The sequence below is a fragment of the Mustela erminea genome, chromosome 9 (assembly GCF_009829155.1).
Source record: "Mustela erminea isolate mMusErm1 chromosome 9, mMusErm1.Pri, whole genome shotgun sequence".
NCBI classification, from domain to species: domain Eukaryota; kingdom Metazoa; phylum Chordata; class Mammalia; order Carnivora; family Mustelidae; genus Mustela; species Mustela erminea.
The window spans coordinates 103,534,168-103,552,839 of NC_045622.1; the positions used below are offsets into that span (position 1 = coordinate 103,534,168).

The 18,672-nt window shown below is 36.7% G+C and overlaps 1 protein-coding gene across 5 annotated transcripts in view; it reads left to right on the forward strand.

The window, feature by feature from the left end:
- Positions 1-18,672, forward strand: part of LOC116600127 (membrane-spanning 4-domains subfamily A member 12-like) — a 68,048-nt gene that overhangs the window by 20,902 nt on the left and 28,474 nt on the right. For 2 of the 5 annotated variants that reach the window (XM_032360234.1, XM_032360235.1), the window contains exons 1-2: positions 17,807-18,372; positions 18,418-18,468. In XM_032360234.1, the coding sequence (XP_032216125.1) occupies positions 18,276-18,372; positions 18,418-18,468 (148 nt within the window). In that variant the 5' untranslated portion in view covers positions 17,807-18,275. Of the gene's footprint in view, positions 1-479; positions 600-2,948; positions 3,067-5,958; positions 6,111-17,806; positions 18,469-18,672 lie in introns of those variants that run through there. The other 3 variants (XR_004289513.1, XR_004289512.1, XM_032360233.1) reach the window with 3 other exon arrangements.

Here is an 18,672-nt window from a genome sequence, read left to right on the forward strand (position 1 = left end):
ATCAGGCTCCTCACTGAGCAGAGAGTCTGATGCAGGGCTCGATCTGAGGACCCTGAGATCATGATCTGAACCAAAGGCAGAGGCTTAACCCACTGAGCCACCCAGGCACCCCTTCTATTTCTATTTAGTATGCACTTGCTTGCCTTCCCCAGTGGTCCTCCTTGAGTGCAGAGACCACTACTTTTCTCCCTCTTCATCTAGTAAGACAGACGATAGTGTGCATGGTACAGAACTAACATTCAATAATTATTTGTCAGGGAAGGAATAAACATATGCGCGCTACATCAAAAGTCTTATTTTTTTCCAAAATTGTTTAGTTCTCTTGGGCTCCTGACAAATCCACAATTCTGACGGTCCTTTTAATGACCTTACTATTCAGAAAAGGTCAGAATTTATATAAATCTTCTACTTGAATATACTTGACAGTGATGTATATGGATAAAGTCCAGTGACCAGGTGACTCTTTTTATCTATTTTAGCTGTCCTATACCATAATACTGAACATTGTAAGTGCCTGCATTGCAGTGAGTGGTCTGCTTTTACTATCAGTTGAGTTTATTATGTATAGTCTGAGTACATACGCTACTATTTGGCCAGAGGTAAGTACCAAGTTTCTGTGAAAATCTCACCACAAATTTAGAATTAGATTTAAATTATTTGATGAGTGATCCAAGTATTTAAGTATTATGCAATATATGACAGTGACCTTTAACATATCTGGTGCATGTACATACTCCAAATGTGGTTCAAACTACAGGTCGCATTTCTCAACCTCGGATTGCCCAAAGTAAGCAAACGGAATGTATTATAAATATTAATAGATATATTTTGAGTGATTCAGCATTTTACTCCGTTCTGGTCTCACCTGGTATCCAAGATCTTTTTATAATAGGCAGCTCAGTTCTTTCAAGGTCACCGCATCTCTGAGGAGAGTTTGCCCAGGCCTTAAATGATCAATTTTATTATAGCATGATTTGATTTTCAAAGAAGGAGAAAACATCCTTATGTACTTGTGACACCTAGGGCTTTATGTTCTTCGGGGATGTAATCGTCAAGAGCAAATAAATCTGGACTCCATAGAGGTGTATAATTTGGAATGTATGTATATCCAGATCTGTATGCACGTGACTATCAGACATTTTTGGACTGCCTGCTTTGGGTCTGTCAGTCTGCCCATCAGCAGGTCTGTGTGAGTCTGTCTAAGTGTGTCCATGTTTGTGCTTCAGAATCTGTGTTTATTTCTGTTTCTGTCCGTGTGGAACTGTGGATATCGGTGTACTTCACAATATAGGTTTGCTCATGTGTAGGGGAGAAGAAGCCAAGAAGTCAAGGAGATGAGAATCAGTGCTAAGCAAGTTGAGTAGAAGTTAAAACCATAATTCTAAAGACTTTTCTGTGGATTCCTCTCTTTTCGTTCTATTCTATCTACCCAGTTGCTTGACAAAAGTCGAAAGATCTGGGCTTTTGACCAAGACCTGGAAACCAACTTTTCTTTCTCAATTTCTAATTGAGCCCTTTGGAGGTTGCCAGTTTTTGAATTCTTAGCCTAATACGGCAAGCTCCCCTTCCTTCAACATCCCGAACTCTTGGTCAATTAGCTTGTTCCAAAGCATATGTTTGTGTGCATTTTGCTGATTTTTTTTTTATTTTTACATAGCTTTGAGAGTGATTTTACAGCAAGTGGGATTGTAAACTTCCTCAAGAAATGATTTATGTCTCTGACCCAATTAAAGAAATAAGCTAAGAAATGTTAAGCTGCTTGTTCAGGGTCAGAGCTATTTACTTGCAGAACATTCATTCTCGTAAAAAAAAAAAAAAAAAAAAAAAAAAGCTCTAAATTTCAAGTTATTTCACTACACAAAATTGAGTTCTAACAGAAATCCATTATATGACACAGCAAAAAGCCACCTTACTGCTGCAGGGAATGCTAATATTTTAGGACACTTACCCTGAAGGATACCTTAAAGTAAAAATATTAAATAAAAATAAACGTCCAGATATTGCTTAAGATTATATTTGCATAACAGAAATGTCTCATTTTACTGGGCTGGAGTGCAATTATAACCTTGATTCTTTCCTTTTTCCAATTTATCTCTTAAACCACCAATGTTCGTATTAGCAAGAAATCCGAGGTCTCCCTCCTGAGGTCATTTCTTTCCTGGTGATCCTCTCAAGTTACTCAAGAACACTGAGAACCAAAGATTCCATATGGACTTCAGACCCCGAGTTGCTACAATCGCAGAGCATCTCAATGGCCTAATCGCATACCCATAATTTCACTTACTATTATATGGTGTCAGGATTGAAAACTGGTCCCAGTACCCCTTGGTCGCCTTGTCACAAAGGTGCTTTGGGTGTTGCAGGCTTCTATTATTCTATCCTGTAAATATCCAGCTATCCTGCAAGGACACAGGTCTATTGGGGCTTATAGTCAGAGGCACAATCCCAGGAAGAAACCACCTCCCCAGAAGACGTGTAAGCCCTTTGTTGAGCCTGAGTCACAAACCCAGACATTTTTTTCCTTCATGGTAAGTTCTTCTATACCGCCATTTCCCAGAAGAGGCCTAATTCTGAACATCTCTCTGTTAGATTAGCTCTGTAACACTTGACCTCAAAAGTATCTCGGTTCCACCTTCTCCAGAGGCTCATTGGCCTCAGTGAAAATTCGTTTTCCTTATCCACAACAACACCCAGGAAAACACGGTTGATGATTCTCATTAGTCACTTGGCAGAAATCTGTTGGCCTAATCTAATTGTCAGTAATTATCAGTTACCATTATGATCAAGAAAAGTAGAAATAAATACCCATGGCTTTAGGGGATGGGGATCTATCGAGTAGTTTTTCTCTTTTATTTTTCATCTTCCTGCAATTGTATAATTCCTTATTATTTCTAATGTGTTAATATATAAAGATCTGTAAGGAATCTATATTTTATTTTTGGAAACAGAGAAGTGGTAAAATTCTTTCAGAATATCTGTTCCTATTCACCTTCCTCGAGTTGTTTTTGACGTGTACAGTGGTCCGTTGGGGATACAAAGCAAAATATCACGGATAATAAAGACATGGTGAGTATCTCGTTTCTCCCTTGGCAAATTAGAAGATAGTGGCTTCTGCTATGAACCTTGTTTGAGGAACCGAACTAAGGTTTTGATAAGAATTTAGTGTCCTCTCAAAGCTATGTTATAGGTAGCTGAAAACACCCTGCACTCCTGTGTACTAAATGGGTTTCTCTACAATTGAGGGTAAGTAATTTGCTCTAGACAAAGGTACGTCATATTGCATAATATTTTTATGTTCACACCTCATGAGAGAACAGGATAGAAGATGTGTGATTTGCTGGCTCAAGTCTGTTTAGTCTGACGGACATTTCCCTGGAAACAAACAAACAAACAAACAAAAACTTTGTGGAGGTTGTGACCAGGTGCAGGGATTTGGGATGCTAAAAAAATCACAGTTTTCAAAGTTTGAGAGAACATGTTGGGTAGCAAAGTGCAGAACCTTTAGTGTTTTCAGAAACCGTGATTTTGACGTAACTGGAAAGGTGCAAAAGATGGTATAAATGCCATTTTTAGTAAAAGCCATCCTCCTACTTCCTCCACATCAGCTACTTCAAGTCTAAAGACAAGCTTTATCTCCAACTGATGTCAACATCACTGAATCTGAGAACTTTAGTAAAGGATACATCTGTCCTTTCCTCCCCAGTGCCCATACCAAAGGTTCAGGCTTCAGGATTAATACAATTATAAGAACTACCCAGAAGGAGCACTAAGTTAATTGTAGAGGAGAGAGTAACTTGTCCGTAAATTCTAAATCAGATACATAGAGAGATTTAGGAAATGACAAGTAGAAATCAGAATGTCTAGGACCTGGGGGTCTTGGACAGATGTAGAAAAAATATTTGGCAGAAAAGAGGGAAGGAGATCCTTACAGATTCTGTTTTCAAATATTCTTGGTCCTAAGACTTCATAAGTACTTGGATGAAGCCACAGATACCCAGATAATACCACCCTCCACTTCAAGCATCTGCTAAGGATAGGCACTGAAACAATCATACTGAAGTACAAATGACTGAGATCAAGTCAACCATTGTTCTGATAGGAGTACAGAAATACAAATTGCCCAAATAATGTGGGGGGAAAAAATGGAAAAGGCCCAAGGAAACCTTTGATCTAAGCTATGAGGTAAGGAACAATGATATGGGTAAATCCCAGCTTTGAAAGGTATACTGCAGACTGTTAAGTTTTATTCCTAGCTAAAGTGTCCTGTGTGGAATGTACAATGATGGAAATTATAGAACACCAGAATATTCCCAAGCTTCCTCAAGCAACATGTTTCTTGGGATATCAAAAACTATCAATGGGGAGGAAAACTTTACAGAAAATTTACTGAAAGGCAATCAGGGACCCAGCCATCAGGTTTTCAATACCCTAATTTCTCTGGAATGACATCTTACTCACATATTCTCAAAAGGAATTGCCTTTTGCAGTAAAAAATGGAGATGTAGCCTCTGAGTATCGAGAGAGTAGAAAATCCAAAGGGAGAAGTTTTTGCAGATAATCTCATCTCTGTGCCTAATTATCAGATTAATTCAAAATAGAGATTATTTAAGCAAAGCAATCTGCAGATTAAGATAATAAACTAAACAAGGCATATTTATAGAATGGTAAGTAGATTAATGAGTATGGAGTATGATCTGTGTAGCGGTCAGTGGTGGGAAATGGGAGATAAGAAAGTAGATTGAGTCTAAATTATTACAGAAATGAATGTTGTGCTATAAGAACAAACTCTCATTTTGTAAGTGTTGCCTGCCTAAATTTTAATTTTGGGAGATGGATAAAAGGAGGAAATTTTATATATATATATAATTTTCATATCAAAATGATTGTCAGATTTTTTTTTTCCCATTTGAGAGAGCTTCTCAGCAGCCTGGCCAGGGCAGTTGGGTTATGGCTGTGCTCTTAAATGGAAGAAAAGACAAAGAAATGATTTTGTGGGTGAGATGATAAGTTCAGCTTGAAAAATATTTGAAGTGCTTTGGGATCATCTAAGTTGAAACCTCTAGTAAAAGCTGGAAATATAAGCCTAGAACTAGAGTGGTCTAGGATTAAGATTCAGCATGAGGATTGCTATAAATTTATAGGTGCTTGACCAAGCTTTAGGTATAAATGGTGTTGCCCATGGAGAAACTGTAGATCTAAAGCTGGAAGAGTCAAGGGACAGAATAGGAGTATAAGAAGATTAAGGCCCAGGTAAAAAAGCCAAGTTAAAGGTCAAGTGTGTGGGACCAGAAAATGATGACCAAGTAGTAAAATGGGGAGCCATAAAATGAGGAGCAGTAAAATTTTCATTTTCATTTGTACTGAAGTAAAACTTTCATTTTCTCTAAAACCATTCAAACTAAGAATTTAAAAAAGAAATTATGGTTCTAGCCAAAAGGAAGATAAACAGACACATACATACACACATGTGTGCACACATGCATGCACACACACATCAAATTCATAATTCTCCTATGAATAAACTGGAAGAAAAAGTAGAAGTTGAACACATAAGAATGTATAATTTTCTATTCAGAATTTAAACTGGTAGGTATTCAACAGTACACTAAATAATGCAATTTAGTTTGAGTAGAAAGCTCTATGTTCTTATGTGATCAATCTGTATTTAGGGATCTATCTATTCATATAGCATTGTTTTTGGCTATCAACCCAAAGAAACAAAATAGAAGGAAGGGAGAAAGAAAAGGAAGAGAAGTAGAAAGGGAGAGAGGAAGAGAGGGAGGAAAAAGGGAGGAAGGAAATTTTTTTAAAGCCGCAAAAGCACATGGATTAATTTTTTAAAACTCAAGGATAAGAACTTCCCAATGCACATTCTTTCTAAATTCTACTCAACGTCCTGAAGTTCTTTATTTTGGAGTATATTAATGATTCAGTTTACTAACATCCAACTTACCTCAGGTACATGGCAGAAGGGGATCCTTTTCCTACATATTAAAGAACCATTATGACCTCAGTCAAGGAGAAAAGTTTAGTGGTGAATGAAGAACTTCATTTTGTTCAAGAGGCTTCTTGGAAAATGCGTTTTAATTAAGTCCACCTGAGTATATCCTTTCCCCCATTTCATTAATAAAAATTTAAATTGATAAGTATGGTTTTTCTTCTGTGTGGGGTGGTGAGCATAAATTAATCTCAAATTGAATCTGGTCAGAGATTCTCCCATACAAGAGAAATTCTAAGAATAGGTACATGTTTCTAGAGTGAGATTCAGATCTAATATAGGATGATATGCTAAATGCTGACTCAAGGAAATCATTTCATTGTGAAAAGGAAATTAAATTATAAAAAGTTGTCCCATTGCCTTTGAAGGTCTCTCAACAGATTATCTCGAAACACAATTTCTAATTATTTCTTACCAGATGTTGCTAAAATTTGCATAGCCTACCTAGAGCAGAGCAAAGTAAATTATAATTTAAAATCTCCTTACATTATTGAAACTACACAAATGAATATCTCCTGGATTTTAGTTTTTCTAGGAAGTCCAATTCCCAAAATGTTACACATTTTTGTCCACAAGTGTACTCTACATTTAATCACACTTTGAATTTTATAAACATTTTAGGTACATATCTTATTAGAAATTTTTATGTCTGTAAGGATTCCTTTACTTTTAAAAAATACCTTACCCCATATCCCATACCCCACTCCCACTTCCCTCCCTCCATGAGCAACTGTCCCATTGTATATAACATGCATATTTTAAGTATTTCCAGACAATGCATGGCATTGTACTGTAGGCATGTATTTGTAATTTATGGAGCTTATACACATACACACATGCACACATACTTTTTTTCTCTCAGCAGTATGTTTTTAAAATCCACCCACGTTGTTATCAGTACATCAATCAATTGATTTTAAATGCAGCCCAGTAGTTACAGCATGCATCCGAAATTTTACACACTCACTTTCCCAGAAATAGACATCTATGTTGCCTACAATTCTTTGCCCCTTGGAGAATTTCTTTGGGAAATAAATTCAGGAGTGGAATATCTGTGTGCTATATGTATACATTATTTGCTCATGAAGTGCAAGAACTTCCACCATTTAGAAGAGTCCTCTGTTGCAGATCCTTTAAGTTATGCACTGTTTCTTCAGCTCTTTCGGGATTCACATATTATAGATCGAAAAATGTCACTACTTATTTTTCAGTGTAGCAAGGGATTTTTTTTTTTTTTTTTGGAGTTGATACGAGGAAGAAGGTGCCTCTGTACAGTCAACCCTCATGAACTAGAAACTACAACAATTGGAGAGACTTGAGTACATGCATAGGTTAAGAGGAAATGTAAAATAGGGAGTAAGGTGTGAATATACTGGGAAGAAAGCAGTAATTGTTGGGATAAAGATCACGAACCCATGAAAGGACGTGAGGTTAATAGGACAGGAACATATAGACATATACTTTAGAACAGAGGGAGGATACCTAATTCTCAGCAAGTAAACATGGAATAATTGTTATAATTATAATTAGTAACTGTAAGTATTAGAATGGCTAAATACATATATTGGGGAGAGATAAGGAAAGAAAGAGATAGGCTTTATTTTCCCTTCAGAAAAAATGGTGAGGCAGTCATCTAAGAGAGAGGAGTGATAGTTAGTAAAGTACTTATTTGGATTAAGAGGTATAGGAATTAGATACAGAAATGATCAAATCCGTGTCAAAGAATTGATGAAAAGCACAGAGGAAGCCAGTGAGATTTGAGACCATGTATTTGTTGTGATTGTGAGGGTTTTCCTATGATATTCCACACGGGGATGGTAGAATTACAACGCGGGAAACGTGCACTCATTAGTTCTAATAAGAGGGTAACTAGCTGGATCCGTGGGATCCCACCTGAAGAAGGATGGGATGCCAGAGAAGAGCCAGTAATTTAGAAAGAACATAGGATTCCAGAGGCCAATGCTTTCAAACACGGCTTACCAGCACAGAAGATGCCTTTGTGGGAATTAGAAAAAAGCATCCCTTCCAGAAAGAGTTCACATTGCTCAGTGGCAAGCCCTCTGGTTGAATTAGAAGATAAGTCCTCCTCTGCCCAGTAAAATGAGGAAATGAGGCCCCTTTCTCCTGGCTCATCAACGCCAGCACCAGGGGAGTCAACTCTCTAAGGGGAGCCCAAAAATTCAGCCTCAATTTTTGCCCCATGGCCATGCACCCTAGCACGGGGCCCCAGCTGCACAGTCTGGTCTGGATTAACACAAAGAGTAGCTCTAGACAGGGTCATAATACATGAAAACTAGAGAATCGTTATTTGTGATCACAGGGCAAGATATTAAAATTAGAAAACCAGAGAGAATTAGCTCCAAGTGATCAGAAGCTACAGGGCCATTCTTTTATCAAAAACTACTTATTGACTACCTACTACGCACCAGACATGATTCTTGCTTCTGAGAACACAGATGCAAACAACAGAGGCAAGACCTCATCCTCATGGAGCTGATATTCTAGGGGAAGGAAGGCAGCAGCACTCTTTGGATCATACTCTGGTCATCAAATCAAACATATGAAAATTTAAAAAGCCACTCCTTCCCCCTGCCTCCAAAAAAGAAGAAAGAATCACTGGTCATTTTTGGAGGGTGCTCATCCCAAACTTCATAACTAAAGAGATAAAATCAAGTATGAATCCTGCTTTAAAGAAAGAAATTTCACTGAGATATAATTCATATATCATAAAATTCACTTATTTGAAGTATAGAGTTCCTTAGTTTTTTAGTACATTCACGAAGTTTTACCAATACCACCACTACCTAATATTGTACCATTTTTATTATCCAAAAGAGTAACCCCAAACCTATTAGCAGTCCTTTAAACAATTCCTGACCTACTCATCCCAGCTCCAGGATAATACTTTCTGTCTCAATGGGTTGTCTCTTTGGGCTATTTCATAGGAACCTCCCTTGTGACTGACTTCTTTGACTTAGTATAATGTTTTCAAGGCTTGTCCATGTTATAGAATGAATCATCAGTTTGTTCTGTCTCATTGCCAAAAACTTCATTTTATGGATATACTACATACTATTTATTCATTCATCAGCAGATGGACATTTGGGTCATTTCCATTTTTTGGCTATTTTGGATAATATTGATATAAACATTGTATAAACATTATGTAAAATTTGGGGGTAGCTTTGTGTTTTCAGTTCTCAGGGATATACACTTACGAGGGGAATTTCTAGGTCACATGGGAACTCTGCTTTTAACATTTTTTAAAACTGCTTAACTTTTCCAAAGGAGCAGCCCAATTTTACATTTCCATCAGCAATGTTTGTATGTTCCAGTTTCTTCCCATCCTCACCAACACAATACCTGGATTTTTAAATTGTAGCCATCCTAGTGGGTGTGAAGTGGTATCTCATTGTGGTTTCAATTTGCATTTACCTAATGACTAATGAGGCTGAACATCTTTTTACACGCTTACTGGCCATTTGTGTGGGAGACTGTCAATACCAATCCTTTGCCATTATTTTAAATTGAGATGTAACTGAAATATAACATTGTATTAGTTTTAGGTGAACAATGTAATGCTTTGATATATGTATATTTGGGTGAAATGATTGCCACAATAAGTTTAGTTAACATCCATCTCTACATGTAGTTATAAATTTGTGTGTGTGTGTGTGTGTATGATGAGAATTTTTAAGATCTACTCTGTTAAGAACTTTGAAATACATAGTACAGTATTGTTAACTGTGGTCACTATGTTATACATTATATCCCCAAGACTTATTTATCTTATAACTGGAAGTTTGTACGTTTTGATAACCTTCACCCATTTCGCCCAAGCCCCAGCCCCTACCTTTGGCAACCATCACTCTGTTCTTTATATCTATGAGCAGGGTTTTTTTGTTTCTTTATTTGTTTGTTTCAAATTCTGCAAATAAGTGATACCATGCAGTATTCACCTTTCTCTTTCTGACTTATTTCACTTAGCATAATGCCCTCAAGATCCATCCGTGTTGTTACAAATGGCAGGATTTCCTTCTTTTTTATGGGTGAATAGTATTCCTGTGTGTGTGTGTGTGTGTGTGTGTGTGTGTGTGTGTGGCATTTTTGTTATCCATTTATCTGCCCGTGGGTACTGAGAGCATTTCCATATCTTGGCTATTGTAAATATTGCTGCAATGAACATGGGGGTGCAGATATTTTTCCGAGATAGTGATTTCGTATCCTTCATATAAATACCCAGCAGTGAAATTGCTAGATCACATGGTAGTTCTATTTGCAATTTTTAAATTCAAGTATAATTAATTATATACGTGTGTATATATGACTATAGATATAGATATATAGACACATATGTCTATATGTCCCTGTCCTATATGTAATTACATGTAAATATAATATATTTAGTGTTATATTAATTTCAGGTGTACAATATAATGATTCAGCAATTCCATACATTGCTCAGTGCTCATTAAGATAAATGTATTCTTAATTCCCTTTATTTCACCCATCCCTCTCACCCATCTTCTCTCTGGCAACCTCAAAGTTTGTTCTCTGTATTTAAGAGTTTGGTTTTTAGTTTGTCTTTTTTTTTTCTTCATTTGCTCATTTGTTTGTTTTTTTAAGTTTTTAAGGAGAATTTATACTGTTTTCCAAAGTAGCTATACCCACTTACACTCTCACTAACAGTGTGCAAGTGTTCCCTTTCCTCCACACTCTCACCAACACTTGTTATTTCTTGTATTTCTTTTTACTTGTTTTGATTTTATTAGTTTTTTTTGACAAATAAAAATTGTATACATATTAAGGTGCGCAACATGATGTTTTGATATATGTATACATTATGAAATAATTACCATAATCAAACTAATCACCTCTTATAGTTACCTTTTTCTTTCTTGTAGTAAGAACACTAGAGATCTACTGCCTCAGCAAATTTCAAGTTTACAACACATTAACTATCGTCACCATGCTATACATTAAGTCTCCAGAACTTACTCATCTTATAACTGAAAGTTTGTACCTTTTGATCAATATCTCCCCTTTTCTCCCATCCTCTAGGCTCTGGTTATCACCATTCTACTGTTACTATGAGTTCAACTTCTTCTTTTTTTTTTTTAATTTATTTTCAGAGTAACAGAATTCACTGTTTATGCACCACACCCAGTGCTCCATGCAATACGTGCCCTCCATAATGCCCACCACCTGGCTCCCCCAACCTCCCACCCCCCACCCCTTCAAAACCCTCAGATTGTTTTTCAGAGTCCATAGTCTCTCATGGTTCATCTCCCCTTCCAATTTCCCTCAACTCCCTTCTCCTCTCCATCTCCTCATGTCCTCCATGTTATTTGTTATGCTCCACAAATAAGCAAAACCACATGATAATTGACTCTCCACTTGACTTATTTCACTCACCATAATCTCTTCCAGTCCCGTCCATGTTGATACAAAAGTTGGGTATTCATCCTTTCTGGGATAATACTCCATAGTGTATATGGACCACATCTTCCTTATCCATTCGTCTGTTGAAGGGCATCTTGGTTCTTTCCACAGTTTGGCGACCATGGTCATTGCTGCTATAAACAGAGGGGTACAGATGGCCCTTCTTTTCACTACATCTGTATCTTTGGGGTAAATACCCAGTAGTACAATTGCAGGGTCATAGGGAAGATCTATTTTTAATTTCTTGAGGAATCTCCACACTGTTCTCCAAAGTGGCTGCACCAACTTGCATTCCCACCAACAGTGTAAGAGGGTTCCCCTTTTTCCACATCCTCTCCAACACACGTTGTTTCCTCTCTTGCTAATTTTGGCCATTCTAAGTGGTGTAAGGTGGTATCTCAATGTGGTTTTAATTTGAAATGGGCGGAAGACATGAACAGACATTTCTCCAATGAAGACATACAAATGGCTATCAGACACATGAAAAAATATTTCTTGTATTTTTGATAACAGTCATTCTAACAGATATGAGCTGATATCTCATGTGGTTTTGATAGGCATTTCCTTGATGATTAGTGATATTGAGCACCTTTTCATGCACCTTTGCCAAATTTTTAATTAGATTTCCTTTTTTATTGTTCAGTTACAAGAGTTCTTTACATATTCTCAATGCAAGTCTCTTATCTGATATATTATTTGCAAATATTTTCTTCCATTAGGTGGGCTGTCTTTTTGCTCTCTTGTTGGTGTCCTTTGCTACATAAAAGTTCTTAATTTGGATGAAGTCAAATTTATCTATTTTTTTTCTTTTATCACTTGTGCACTTTGTGTCATATCTAAGAATCTGTTACCCAATTCAAGGTCATGGATATTTGTACTTATGCTTTATTCTAGGCATTTTAGAGTTTTAGCACTACCATTTAGGTCCTTGGTCAATTTTGAATTAACTTTATATATGTTGTGAGATAGGAATCAAACTTCATTTTTTTACACATGGATATCCAGTTTTCCTAGCATTTGTTGAAAAGCCTATACTTTCTTCCATTGAATTGTCTGAATAGCATTACCAAAAACCATAAATGTAAGGGTTTATTTCTGGAATCTCAATTTTGTACCATGGATTTTTACATCCATCTCTATGCCATTATCACACTGTCCTGATTACTGTAGCTTTGTAGTAGGCACTGAAATCAAGAAGACTATGAATCTTTCTTTTTTTCAAAACCACTTAAGCTATTCTGGGTCCCTTGTATTTCCCTAATTTAGGATTGGCTTGTCAGTTTCTGCAAGAAATTCAGTTGAGATTTTGATAAGGATTATCAATGTGAGGATTACTATCCTTATAAATAGTAAGTCTTCTGATCCATAATGTATGTATATAAATGCAGTTAATTTTATGTATTGATGTGTTTCCTGCCAGTTTGCTGAACTTATTAGTTTTAATCATTTTTGTGGATTTTTTAGAATTTTCTATGTACATTATAATGTCATCTGTGAACAAAGGTAATTTTACTTCTTTCTTAGTTAATCTGATGCTTTTTATTTCTTTCTATTGCCTAATTTGCCTGGCTAGAACCTTCAGTATGACTTTGAATAGAAGAGGGGAGAATAACCATCCTTGTCATCTTCATCTCTTAAGGAAAAATAATTTAGTCTTTCTCCATTAAGAATGATGTTAGTTGTGGATTTTTCATAGATGCCTTTCATCAGGTTGAAGAGTTTTTCTTCTATACCTATCTTATTTAGTATTTTTATCATGAATGTTTGTTTGTGTTTGTTTCAAAAGATTTTTTATCTGTTATGATGATATTTGCTTTTTGTGCTTTATTCAATGAACAAGTGTATTATACTGATTGATTTTCAGACATCAAACAACCTTGAATTCCTAGGATAAAACCTGCTTGATCATAGTATATAATCCCTTCTATATGTTGCTGGATTTGTTTTGTTGAGGATTTGTGTATATTTTCATAGGGCATGTTGGTCTTTAGTTTTCTTTTCTTTTCTTTTTTTGTCATGTCTTTGGCTTTAGTATCAGGATAATACTGGCTTTATAGAATGAGTTGGGATATTCTCCCTCCTCTTCATTATTGCTTTATACAATTGTCTTTTAAATAAAATAAGAGAATAAGAGTTAGAAATATATATATATTTACACTGAGTTTATATTTAGTCACCTAATAACCTTTATAAATAGTTTTTTATTTCCTTATGTAGAGCTGACTTAATATCTAGTGTTTTTTCTTTCAGCATGAAGGACTCCCTTTAGTGTTTCTTGTAGGGAAGGTCTGGTAACAGTGAATTCTTTTAGTTTTTATATGCCTGGGAATTTTTAAAGTTACTTTTAGTTTTGCTGTATATAGAATTCATTTTGATACTCCTTTTCTTTCAGGACTTTGAGGATACCATTCCAGTGTCTGCTGACCTCCATGTTTTATGATAAGTCAGATGTTTTTATTTGTTTGTTTGCTTGTTTTTAAAATAAATCAGATGTTAATCTTACTGAAAATTTCTTGAACATAACTTGCTTTTCCTCTTGCTACTTTCAAGATTCTCTTTCTGTGATGGCTTTCAACGTTTTGACTTTGATGTGTCTAGATATTGACCTCTTTGAGTTTACTCTACTTGGAATTTGTTGTGCTTCTTGGATTAATATTTTTCATCAAACTTGGGAAATTTTTGGCTATTACCTTTTCAATTATTCTTTATGCCCCTTTCTTTCTCTTTCCTTCTCACTTTCCCATTATGCCTATATTAGTATGTTGGATATTATACAGATCACTGAGACTCTGTACATTTTTCTGTATTATTTTTGTTTCTCCTCATCGGACTGAATAATTTCAATTAACCCAACATTACATTTTCTAATTCTTTCTTCTGACTGCTCAAATTTACTGTTGAGTTTCTCTGGAGAATTTTTCATTTAATTTATTGTACTTTTCCATTCCAGGGCTTCTAGTTGGGTCTATTTTTACAATTTCAGAATCTTTATTGATATTCTCTATTTTGTGAGACGTTGTTCTCATACTTTTCCTTTTACTCTTTACGTATTGTTTTCTTTAGCTCTTTGAATAAATTCACAATAGCTGATTTAAGTCTTTTCTATTTTCTATTTTCTATTGGACTTATCATCCTCAGGAACACTTTCTATTATTGCCTCCCCGCCCCCATCTATGGCCCGTATTTCCCAGTTTCTTTGTATGTTATATTTTTTTGTTGAAAACTGGACATTCTAAACAATATAATGAGACAACTTGGGAAATCAGCTCCTGAGAGTTTTTATCAGAGTTCTAGTATTTGTTGTTGCTGTTGTTCAGTGGCTTTCTAGGGTTAATTTTGTAAAGTCTGTATTTGTCATGTGTAATCACTGAAATTCTGCTTGATTAACTTAGTGCTCAGCTGATGACTGGAGTGAGATATACTTAAGTTGCTTGAAGCTACAGGTTTCCCACTCCTTATTGAAGGGATCTGCAAGTTATCAGAGAATGCCTTCAACATTTTGGGATCTTAAAACTCTGCCTTAGCCTTCACTTCTTATTCACACACAGCCTCAAAGCCATCCAGAGATTAGAGCCTTCTTAGGTCTTTCCTTGGCACTGCACAGCCCTGTACATGCATGGGGCTTGCTAGATGTCAAGGGATATGTCAGAGCTTTACAGTATCCTAGATTTTCACTTTTTAAGTTTTTTATCCAATCTGTTTTGCTGATATTATTACTTATATTGCTTCCAGGTGGCTGGTATTGACAGTTTTTAAAAAGCCACCTATTGGTTTCACAAACACCCTGGAATAGGGATTTTCTCATTGAACAAGCTCTGCATCGGGTCAAATAAAGATAAGCACTGTGAATAGGGTTTTTCTAAGGAGGTGAAATACTGATCAAATAGTGGCAATTCTATGAGAGGAGGACTTTTGAGAGAATTCTGAATCTGTTTTGCCCTCTCTAATGGCTGTTTGGCTGTTGGTTTTCACAGTCATCATCATTCTGAAACTGTGTTTTTAAAAGCTACCAGGAAGATGAGAGCAGAAATAGGTCAAATTAAAATACCACAAAGGTTATTACCAAAAGTCAGCCATTTTTCTTGAATAAACACTTCTCAGATTGTTGCAAGTCTTTGATTAATTTCCAGAATTCTGTAAAGTTGATTTTGACAATTTTTTTCCAGTGTCTTCATTGCTTTTATGGAGAAGCAGATTTTTGCATGTCCTTACTATGCCATTCCAGAATGCCTTTGACCTTTGACTTTCTTATACAAACTACTTTTGGAGAATCAAATAATTCCTCAAAGGAATTTACTCTTTTCAGAAGAATATCAGACAATAACTTAAGGAAAATAATAAGATTAAGAAAACCATGATTGTGGAATCTCCAATGGTATATAGATCTAAGTAAATATCTCAATAGATTACCCCTGAAACAAATAATACATTATATGTTAATTTTTTTTTAAAGATTTCATTTATTTATTTGACAGAGAGAGAGATCACAAATAGGCAGAGAGACAGACAGAGAGAGAGATGAGGAGAAGCAGGCTCCCTGCTGAGCAGAGAGCCCAATGCGGGACTCGATCCCAGGCCCCTGGGATCATGACCTGAGCCGAAGGCAGAGGCTTAACCCACTGAGCCACCCAGGCGCCCCAATATGTTAATTTTTTAAATTAAAATGAAAAACTTTTTTAAATTGATGAGCAAATGTGTAGTGGGTAAATCGAGACAGAACCTAATTGCACTCGTCAATTTTTATCACTAAAGCAAGGCAATCAGTCAATCAACTGTCTCCCACGGTGATACAAAGGAAGTACATAGCTCCAGCTACGCAGAATTTTGCCAGAAAATCTGAATCTAAATCTAGTGAAGCCACTATATATGACTCCTAGTTTATAGGATATATGAAGAATAGAGAAACAAGTTAAATGACACCACATAGAAGCAATTAGATAAATTCAGAATGTGGGAAATTATAAGGGCCAAAGGATCTAGCTACTTTTTTCAGTAAATACACAACATTTTAAAAAGGAGGAAAACTGAAAGTTTTTAGAAGACCTAAAACATAAAGCAACCAGATGCAGTAAATAGACCTTATTTGAATAGTGATTCAAAGTAACCAACTACAAAAAGACATTTTTTTAAAGATTTTATTTATTTATTTGACAGACAGAGATCACAAGTAGGCAGAGAAGCAGGCAGAAAGAGAGGAGGAAGCAGGCTCCCTGCTGAGCAGAGAGCCCGATGTGGGGCTCGATCCCAGAACCCTGGGATCATGACCTGAGCCAAAGGAAGAGGCTTTAACCCACTGAGCCACCCAGGCGCCCCCAAAAAGACATTTTTAAGACAATCAGTGAATTTCAGTATGAATTAGATATTAGATAAGATTAAGAAACTATTAATTTTATTGGGTTTAATGATGATATTTTCTTTTTAAAAAACTCAACTATTAGAACACACACTGAAATATTTAAAGGTGAAATTATATGTTGCCTGGACCAGAAAAAAATAAACAAGAAGGGTAATTAATGGAAAACAAGGTTGCAAAGTATAATTGCTAAGGCTGGGTGATGGGTCTGTGAGAGCATCATATTTTTTTCCTACATATTTGAAATTTTCTGTGATTAAATATTAAATGTAAAACTTTCAATAGTATCTCATCCTTCTCACGGGTAAAGCCAAACTCCTAATAAGGCCCTGTATAATCTGGCTTCCTTTCCTCCCTCCCTCTTCTAGCCACACCATCTTCCTTGAGCAGCGTCAGACACTGTCCTGCTGCCTTTCTTTATCCTGGGCACTTTCTCTTCCCAGATATTTACAATGTTCTCTCCTTCACTTTCTTGGAGATTTTGATCAACTGTCCTGTTCGTAAGGAGGACTTTTGTGAATGCCCTACTTTACATTTCCGTCTATACACATACCCTATTTCCCTCTGTACTTGATTGTTCTCTTTAGCTTGGTCACTTTTACAGTATAAGTTTTCCTTATAGATCTTGCTTATTATTGGTTCCCCCCTTCTTAATACAAGACCCCAACTGGGCACGGTACTTCAACTGTTTTCTTCATTGCTGTATCCCTCGCATTGAGAACAGTGCCTGGCACATACCAATGCACAGTGAAACCTTCTTGAATTAATTAACCAATAAAACACCACATAAAGGAATTTGACAAATATTAGTCCCCTCTGCTATTCATAATTAGCCATGTGATGCAAATAATTTAACAATTTAGGCTAGACTTTGTAGTCATTGATTTGTTCCTATCATGTATTGGGACAGTTGTTAAACACTGAGCATAAAAAAATAATCTATCGGGTCCAGCATGAAAATACACACACACACACACACACACACACACACACACACACACACACTTATTCTATATGTTTCTAACAATGGAATATGTCTGTAAAACAACTTTGTCTTCAATGCTGTATGTGATGAGCCTGTGAGGTACTCATGCTGATATTATCTACACTTTACAAAAGAATAAACTGAGAACCATAGAAATTGTATGCACCACATCTTATAGAAGATTCTTGGTTGTAGGCTTCTGATGATGAGGCTTCTTCCAAGGAGGGATCTCTGCAGTTAGGGCTAGGAGCATCGCAGGATCAGTCTGTGGGTAGCTTCAACCACAACCACCAAAGACAGAGTATGATGTTGACACAACCAATGAGGAACAGCATTGCTGTCATCCCACTACCCCGCCCTCATCGTGGTAACCTGCAGCCTTCGTGAAACTCAGGGATCTCACCACGCTGTGGGCGTCCACGTGGGGCTCCTCGCGCAGTGACCCCTGACGCCGAGCTCTCGGCCACAACCGCAGAGTTGGAATCTTGCAACGGAGGATGAGGGCCTCAACCGAGGAAGTAGCGCCAGTCCATATGTCGGAGCTGCGAAACCCTGAATCAAGGACACGGCGCATCCAGATGTCGGAGCTGCAAGGCTCTGAACCAAGGGCAGGGCTCATCCAGATGTTAGAGCTGCAAGAACCTGAACCAAGGTCACCACATGGGATAATACGAACCAAGAAGCATACACGTGAGTGTAGGGAGCCTTAACCAGGTTGTCACATTGCTAAGAATAAAACTACCCTAGGGGGCAGGTATTCCAATGACCCCTTAGTCAGAGTGCTTCCCAAACACAGTTGGGAAGAACCCCGATTAAAACACTATTCTACTTTCTGTGTATTCCTTTCACTACCCCTTCTTCCATTGTGTGTCTCCAATAACTGACCTGTTTTAC